An 8,979-nucleotide genomic window follows, 5' to 3' on the forward strand; every position below is an offset into this window, starting at 1 on the left:
TGGACTCAATGACCTCGTCTTTTCCAACATAAACTATTCTGATTCTATGATTCTCTGTCACCATGAAGTTTCCTGCTTAGAAATATGCCACTGCAATCAGTATCCTGCTGTATTCTTGGTATAGCAGCAGCGTATGTAAGCATGGAGTTGGCACTGTTAACCTTTAATTAAGATTAAATAATGAAAAAGAAAGCAATTTTACATAATTGAGGGCTTTAGCCCTAACTATTTCATGAATATAGAGATAACGAAAGCCGTTCTGCTTGTAGTGATGTCAGCTTTAATGTAACCTTTCTGATCAACAAAATTAGACAGCAATTAAATAGTGATCAAATTAGTCTTTATTGGTTCATTATTTATAAGAAACTTCCTGGAAATATAAGTGTTGGATCTTTTAACCTATAGTACCACAAAACAAAGCTAACAGCAAGGAGTGACAGGCTTTATTGCATGATTATTGATGTATGCAGCAGAGGGAGATAACATTCTGACACAAGCCCTTAAAAAAGGGTACTGTAATTTTGTTTAACCAAAATTCATATTTAACAAAAAATATGTTTTTCTGAAAAAATCTTATGCTGCCGCATGCATAACCCCTTGTTATTTAAGTACATCCTGTTTGGGCACTTTTAAGTTTTTCCAACGTCTCAAAATGACTTTGTATTTTTCACTTTCAGTTTTGTCAGATAATTTTTTTAAGACTACCCGCATAACTACAGCAGTTCCCGTTTCTTTATCTTCACCTATTATGAGATCCAGTGTGTCACCAAGTTTCACCTGGAAACAGAAAGAGGAGTGATTATAAACATTCCCTGGGGAAAACAAATCCCTGCAATCCTCCATTTTTTCCACTTAATATTCTTATCTCACAGGAGAGAAGGAAGGCAGCTAATACCAGACTTATTATTGATCCTCCAGCTATGAACTTCTAGGAAAGCCGTGGCAATATGCAATTACGTGTCTCATGACCCTCCCTGCCAAGAGCTTCATGGTTTGTGTTATATAACCAACACCTAACTCTGCGAAAAAGGTTTCATGTATGTCTTTTTTTCCTGAAGTGTGCTTCCCACCAATCTTTTTCTATCAACACAGACACAAACTAGCAAAATGCAAATTTCTTCCTTGTGCCTTTAAAACAGTTTAAAGTGTTTCAAAGAACAGTGTGCTCAGCAACTGCCTGTGCTCCTCTCAAAGGTCACAGATGCAGTACACCTCTCATAAACCAGCCTTAACTCTATGAAATTAGGAATCAAAACTTCCCATCATATCGCCCTTTGATGACAGTAGCCACCACCGAGATTACCCTCACACAAAGAAAGGGTTGGTAGAAGTATGCGTCTGGTGATCCTCCTGCCTCTCTCCCAACTGTGGTCCTGTGTGCACTATTACAGGTTCAGCAACCTTCTCTCAGCTACCCCAGTTTCAACCCTTTTCTATCATCAAACTCTCCTTTCCTTTAATCATGTGCCTGCTCCACCAATATCTCAGATTTAATCATACCTACTCCATCAACCTCACATACACATCACTTCCTTCAGCAGCTTAAAATGTTCTGTCCTTGCTGCCTTCTCCTGACTTTCAGCCTTAGATTTGACTCCAACAACACAAGTTTCCTGTCTACCTTAGGTAATAATGTTTTACCCAGGGAATCAGTCACACCATCCCCCCCAGGTGGAAGTGGTGCTAGCAATGCCACGCATTCACCTTTGCAGAGTGATCTAGAGAGAGAAGATCATGCCTTAGCTATTTTCTTGTACTATATTAAAAAAAAATTAAATTTAAAGAAGTCTTACTGTTCTACTTTTCTTCCATAGTTTTTCTCCATTCAGCCTGAGTTCATGATTGTAGAATGCATCTTCTACTTTACTGAAGAAAAATAAGGTTTTATTGCAGTTACAGTGTGCAGAAAACCAAAAGCAATTGTTGCTTTGCAGAAACACAACACCACCATTCATGGGCAAGGCACATTTCCACAACTCTAATTTGTGTGTAAAGGACACCTTCACTTAAGGTCAGAACAGACTTGAACTGGAAGTAAAGAAAAGGTCTTTCACAGATATTAAATTAAATAATACCATATAGTTGCTCTGTGCCAGAAAAGCTGTTTCTAGAGATCTCTCTCCTGAGTACTGAAAGAATCATGTCCCCTTCCCTGCACCAGCCAGTTTAATAATTTGTAAGGGATCAAGTTATACTAATATTCTGTTTTAACAACATAGTGATATCAGACTTCTGCAGGCTGCATTAGATCAAACATTGTGATACATTTATATACTGCACATTTACCTGGTGGACCTGGTACTTGAAGCTTATACTCACCATCCCCTATTTTGCCATTCATTAAACAGTGCATTATTTTACTCCCTCAATCTCAAATGAGATCTTTTTGTATTACTCAGTACAGTATTATGCATTTTCTTAATTTTAAATAAATAGTAAGTGATACAAAATGCAATCTTAGAAATACTGCAGACAGAGCAAAGCAAAATCAGGCTGTTTCAAGGGAGGTAGGGTGAAATAAACAGGAACATCCGTACATCCAAAACATGTATTTAGAGAGTCAAGAAAGCTCCACCAAAAAAACCCCCCAAATACTGAGTTATTCCAGCAATAAAAGGTTATCAAAAGTCAAATCTTAGAGGCATGATATCTTTTTCACTAGCAAGTTGTTTCTTCTGTACTTACTTTCTTGCCATGTCTAGACCAGCTTTCAAGATCACATCATATCGAAGAGACTGCACTACTTTTTCAAGATCCTTGTAATCTTTTACTGCATTGGGGTCATTTTCAAATTCATCTTCCAAATTACTTTCATCTTCATCCTCTTCTTCCTCCTCTTCTTGTACGCTTTGTCTACTCCTTTTAGAGCTTTTGCTGCTTTTGTTCCGCAGAGAAAGTACTGATATATACTCTGGAGAGAGTCTTAGTGCACTGAGCTTGACTGGGGAAAAACTGAAACATCTTCTGTAGTTTACTGTGCTTGCTTGACAGCTACAGACTATGGTTCTCCTCCAAGCGGGATACAGTTCATTTGAGGGAAATTTCTCCCACAGTCCAAGCCAGACATTTAGTTTTCTGAAAGTGGTGATGGGGAGTCTGAAGCCAGTCATAGTATACCCTAAAATAAAACAAACATTCATATGTAAAAATAAACAACTGCTTTGACAAATTGGAAGGATTTCCCCACATATGGCATAACAGCTACTACAAAAAGATGATTATCCAGTTCCCCATACAGCGATGCATCACCTGAAAGCACATGGCTCTAGGTGGCTTTATGATCTCCCTTTCTCATACAATGGCCACCATGACAAAGAGCTAAGACACCAGATGAAAAACAAACACAGAAAAGCCCAGCGGAATACTCTGTTCGTAATTCCTTCTCTGGTGTTCAATATTAACTGTCCAAACACATTTGTGGCACTTTCCTCCCCACATCTGAAATACAATTCACAAAATACACAGAAACGACGCTATCTGTGTCATAAAAAGCACGGGGAGATCTATATTTATCATGAGTCATTGCCAATACAAGCAAGTCGCTGAACTCTGCAATCAAGCAAATCTAGAAAAGCCGAAAGCTGCTTAACTTCAGTTTCTGCTTGGACCACAACACTCCTGCGTGGCAAAACGCTGCGCAACGTCCCCCCCTGTTTCTCCAAACGGGAACTGGCACCGTGGTACTGCTCGGCAGAAGTAAGACGGCTCTATGTACCGCAACAGGAGTGACACCAGGAGTGACCCCGGCAACAGCAGGCTCATGTGCCAGCTCCCCGGTGCTGCTGCTCCTCTCTCCAACCTGGGACAAGTACGTGGAAACACCCCCAAACACCCCAGATGTCTTTCAACGCTCTCAGAAACTGATTTACAGTGCCTACTAGCTGGGTGCTGCGCTGGCTTTTACTGTGATCTTACATCCATGGAAACACGTGCTTCCTTATGAGATTAGAGTTCGGTTCCCCCGCAGCCAAGTGACCTTTGCCGAAATCTGCAACGAGGCAGTATTTGTGGTTGAGAAAAAAGCCCTGATCAATGAGGGCAATAACTGGCCAAATAAAAATAACCACACCTCCCCTGCCCTTTTTCTTGTCTCTAAATATGTGAACTTAAAATACATGACATATAGTTTGAATTGTAGGATAGTACAGTGCTCGCAGAAGACACAGGCCTCTCCTCAGTTCGGAGGCAAATTCCAATAGTTATTTGGACGTGCAAACAGTTATTATTGCTTCTTTTTAGCGCTCGACCTTAGTTTGTTCCGCGCTGGCCAGCGGGTACAAGCGGGCCCGGAGGGCCATGAGCCCGCCCCGCACAGGAAGAGCTCCCTCTCCGCCTCGTTGGAACCCTCGGGCGGGCAGAGCCTCGCCCGGCACCCCCCGCCCCGGGCCGGCCCCTGACCCGCCGCCGGGGCGCTCGGTGCCGGCGGGAGCGGGCGGCCCCGCCTTCCCTGGCGGCTGCCCCGGGAGGCCGCACGGGCCTGGCCGCCGCCCGCCCGCCGCCGGCCGCCGCCGCCACCCGGCCCCGCGACCTCGAAGCCGCGGCGCGCCCGCCCCGGCCCCGCCGGAGAGGCGGCCCGCGGGGCGCGGCGTTACCTGGGTGCCGCGGGCGCCTCGGGCCCGGGCCGCGCCGCCGTCCCCGCACCGCCGTCCCCGCACCGCCGTCCCCGCACCGCCGCTCGCCGGCCGGAGGCGGAGCCGGAGCCGCCGCAGCCCCGGCTCGGCGCCCTCTGCCGGGGCAGGGGCCCGGCGGACCCGCTCCGCGCCCCGGGGCGGGACGGGCAGGACGGGCGGCGCGGGGGCCGCCCGCTTCTCCGCCCCCTGCCCGCCGGCTTGGGAGCCGCGGTGCCTCTCACAGAATCACAGGAAGGGTCAGGTTGAAAGGCACCACAGTGGATCATCTGGGCCAACCTCCCTGCTTAAGCAAGGTCATTCCAGCGCTATGGCACAGGATTGTGTCCAGGAAGTTGTTGAGTATCTCCAATGAAGGAGACTGCACAACCTCTCTAGGCAGCCTGTTCCAGTGCTCGGTTACCCGAGCAGGAAAGAAGTTCTTCCTCGTGTTCAGGTGAAACTTCCTGTGCGTCGTTTTCTGCCTGTTGCCTCGTGACCCAATGGTTGGCACCACCAAGAAGAGCCTGGGTCCATCCTCTTGGCATCCCCCCCCTAGATATTTGGGGCTGACTCTCTCCTTCTGCATACTGTGCCCGCCGGTTTGGGAGCAGAGGCTCGAGAGAGCTGGGAGAGAAGCAGGAGGGCAGCAGGCTGAAGTGGGTATCCTGCCAATCCCTCCTCAGAAAACCGCGAGGTCCCCTGCGCTTGGGCCAACCTCTGCCCTGTCCTCTGCTGGAAGACTGGTCCAGTCACCGATGGCCTCCTGCCCCACTGAGAAGTGCCGGAGCTCTTTCCCATTATAATTTTCCTGGCTTTCTAGGGAAGTTCTTTCTGTGTTTTCAGCCCCTCATGCTCTGCCCACATGCCCAAACCAGAAAATCATGAAAATCTCTCACTGGGGAAATCACTCCAGCAGATGCTAAAGTTTCTCAACCACAGACTGATTTGAAGGGCTTGGCCACCATGACAATCTAATCCAAACCCCTTTGTGGCCTAAGGTTTCCCCTTATATTTTTTACTTTCCTTCACATGACATCTCCCTCTTTTACTCCGCATCTCCATTACTGGTGGTAATTCATAATTCCTTCTCTTTGGAGCTCAGAAACTCGGAGAGGTCCATCCCTTCTTCTGCCTTCTCCCACATTTCTCTATGCTTTGCACCAACCGCACCTCTCTGTGTGCTTCTGAATGCTCCAATTTCTCAGTATCTGGGGAATTATCTGTATCCATACAGAATAGGCACAGAATGCAACCAGATTGGTAGCATCTTGCCCTGATGTTTGTGGCTGCACAAGGTTCAGGGTAATTTTGGCAGGTGGAAAAGCTCCTCAACTTCACAGTTCTGCTTTAAAATGCCTGTCACCTCACCTGGCAGAACAACTGTCCCTTGGAAAATTACTAGCAAATCTGAAAAGTGATACAACTGTGGAGCTAATGCTGCACAGCAGCTGTGCAGTTAACATGGGCATTATAAGTGCTTAATTTTACATGTGTACAAACGTTGTCATAGTTTTACAGATGTACATAAAATGTTCAACATAAAATGTTTGAATGGGAGGGTTTTTTGTCAGGGATACTTGGTAATGGAGCAATTCGTAGGCAAAACTATTTCCTCTCTTTAGAAAGTTCACTGGGAAGAAATCTCTGAACACCTTTGTGTCTTTATGTATTTTGAATGTTCCTATGCCAAGTTATGTGAGATTCTGACCAATTTCAGTTGAGAATATAGCCTCTAACTTTTTAGCACTTTCCCCCAATATATCTTAAAATATACATACATACATACATACTTACTGAGGGGGGAAAAAAGGTCAGTAAGAGTAACTTTCTTGCATTCATAGCGGCATACAGTGAGTCAGAAGAGAAAAGAATGTCAAGAGCAGTGTGGGGATTCCCTGAGCAGAAATGCTACCTTCTCCAAGGAGGAAAAAACCCCATAGCTAAAACCCAACAAAACCCACCCCAAGCCTATCTTTCCATACACCCCATTCTCTTAAAATCTTCTGGAATTTGATTTGTCTCATGTAGGATTAAAGTCATGATCTAACATTGTTAAGAGTGAAGTTAACTTACTCTGAGTAAACAAAAATATATGTATTAGTTCTTTGCTATGTTATTCAGGCATTATACATCCTTATTACACCTTTGTCTTGAAAGGCAAGGTAAAGAGTGTGCCTGAAGTCAGCCCCTCTTTTATATTTTAAAATATGATGATATAGTGGCATCTCGCAGAAGCAGAAATTAATCAGATGCAGAGGAAATGTGACTTGGTTGTCATGAACAGCCATCAGGAATTTGATTTATCTCATCATTTCACAACCCCAAAGAGACGTCACCTCTGTCACACTTGCTTAATTTCCTTGTCCAGCTATGTGGGTAACTGTTCCAGTTGTACTAGTTGGAAGGTACATCATGTTATTATTCTGTCTCAGTCATGAAAACAGCTGCTTACCAAGGTTTTTTTGGGATTTTTTCCCCCCAGGATTCATTCAGCCCTGGACTGTAGAGGAACATCAATGTCTCCCAGGTCTTCTTGTTGTTAGACTCCCTCCATGCTGCAGAGTGGAAGGGCCATGAAAGCCCTTGTGCAAGATTTGTACTGCAGATAGGTGAGTGCCTCGGAACTCCCAACCTGGGTCAGTATGTGCATTTTTTAATTAAAAAAACAATGCAAAAATTAAGTTAAGAATGATTAATCTCCTGCTTTAATTATATGGAATTGTAATTATAACCAAAATATTCCCGAGGGGGAGAAGACCTCAGTGTAATTTTTCTCTTCTCCCAGTTTACCATTAGATGGCAGCGAAAAGCTCTTCTCGAAGCTGCCACGGGCTCAGACTTCCCTCACAAGAGGCTTTGCTCAAGCACAAACCAGTCATACCTATCTCTGAGCAGGATGTTCTTTAAGCTGCTTTCAGGTGATTTGAATTTTTTTTTTTTTTTTTTTTTTTTTTTAATATGGCACCTCAGCAACATACAGTCAAAAGTTTCAGCTTTGGTAAGAAACAGTGATCATTCATTTCTGGCATATTCGTGGTGGTCTAATTTTTTTTTTTAATTAGTCTGATCAAGATGTGTTCTTTTTCCCATGGCTGTTCTCATAGAATTGCTTAATTTTTTTTTTTTTCAGTGGAGTCATCTCCTCTCTAGGAAGGGTAATTCCTCTCTTGTTTGGTTTTCATTTTGTGTGTTTCAATATACTCCCTATGCCGTTGACTCACAAGGAGATTAGTCTTTAGGTTTGGTAGCTCAGAGAGAAAATTCTCCGTAACTTTTGACCTGTATGTTGGAATCTGTAACTGGGAATTCCCTCCCCGCTGCCTAGGGTTTTTTGTTACCTTTGTTTTCCTGCAAGGTCAGTCAAGTGACAGTGCTGGATCTGCTGACACCCATTGCATCTCAAAATAAAGAGCCCCATGCTGCCATTCGAGTGCTGGGAGTAGCTCTGACTAACATTCTGCAGCGCACATCTCACCAGATTATTTGTCTCTGCAGATTTAGCTTCAGCATTGCATTGTTGAGACCACGTGCTTTTTAAGTTACACTGCTTATTTCAAGGTGAGAAGGTGACTGGACAGTGTTCTATGCATATTTATGCTGCCTGGCCAAACAGAGTGTCCCCACATGGGCATCACCTTTAAGTTTGTCCGTATTCATTTGAATAATGAGCTTCCTGACTGCTAATTCACCTCTTTCCAGTGTCACACCTATTGTAGCTGCTTAGATGTTCTTTTTTCTTAGTCCCTATCCTAGAGACAATTCCTCTAGCTGGTTACTTGCATCCCATCTGTGACTAAGTAATCCTATCATCTATTTTTCTAAAGCCCCTCTCTGAAAAATAATCTTTCATGCAGCACAAGATTCCTTTCCAGCCCTTCCAGTGCTGCCTTTTCAATTGGCACGCTGCTCTAAACTTCCCTTTCTCATGCATTTGCCCATATAATCTACTGTACCATCTTTTACTATAAAACATTATGTTTATTCTCTTTAGGATACCTTTAATGTATGCAGCTCCTATCCCAGTACACTGGAACTTGGCTGTTTCTCTCTACTTACCAACTCTTTCTGTTGCCATTTCATCTCTTGCAATAACAACTGCATTATGAACTTCTGTCCATTTGTTCCTGCAGCCACATTGGCGTCCTGCATAGAGAATCCCTTTCCAGAAGTGAGCAAGGTTTCACAAAGCACCTTTATTTGTAGTTTACTTATTCCTTGAAAACCCATCTTAGACATTAAAGACGGGTAATTAGAGGAGTAAGGGAAGGTGTATGAGTTTCAGGTATTGTTTTGTATTTCTTTAAGTGATGGAGATATAGCCACTTGTTAATGTAGCATTCTCTCTTTTTTTCCCCATCCTTTTCACTAC

At 44.1% G+C, this 8,979-nt stretch overlaps 1 protein-coding gene across 3 annotated transcripts; it reads right to left on the reverse strand.

The window, feature by feature from the left end:
- Nucleotides 1-323: 323 nt before the first annotated feature.
- Nucleotides 324-4,699, reverse strand: MTRES1 (mitochondrial transcription rescue factor 1). Of its 3 annotated transcripts, none has more exons than XM_069011036.1 (5): nt 4,593-4,699; nt 3,916-3,988; nt 2,686-3,118; nt 1,794-1,866; nt 324-777 (listed from the first exon to the last, which is right to left on the reverse strand). In XM_069011036.1, exons 3-5 carry the CDS (start codon nt 3,108-3,110, stop codon nt 601-603), a joined length of 675 nt encoding a protein of 224 aa, XP_068867137.1. In that variant the 5' UTR covers nt 3,111-3,118; nt 3,916-3,988; nt 4,593-4,699; the 3' UTR covers nt 324-600. The 3 variants fall into 3 exon arrangements, with proteins under 3 accessions (XP_068867137.1, XP_068867138.1, XP_068867139.1); XM_069011037.1 differs by having other exon boundaries at nt 3,879-3,988; XM_069011038.1 differs by lacking the exon at nt 3,916-3,988 and having other exon boundaries at nt 4,593-4,696.
- Between the last annotated feature and the right edge of the window lie 4,280 nt (nt 4,700-8,979).

This window comes from Aphelocoma coerulescens, chromosome 3, assembly GCF_041296385.1.
Source record: "Aphelocoma coerulescens isolate FSJ_1873_10779 chromosome 3, UR_Acoe_1.0, whole genome shotgun sequence".
Classification (NCBI taxonomy): Eukaryota; Metazoa; Chordata; class Aves; order Passeriformes; family Corvidae; genus Aphelocoma; species Aphelocoma coerulescens.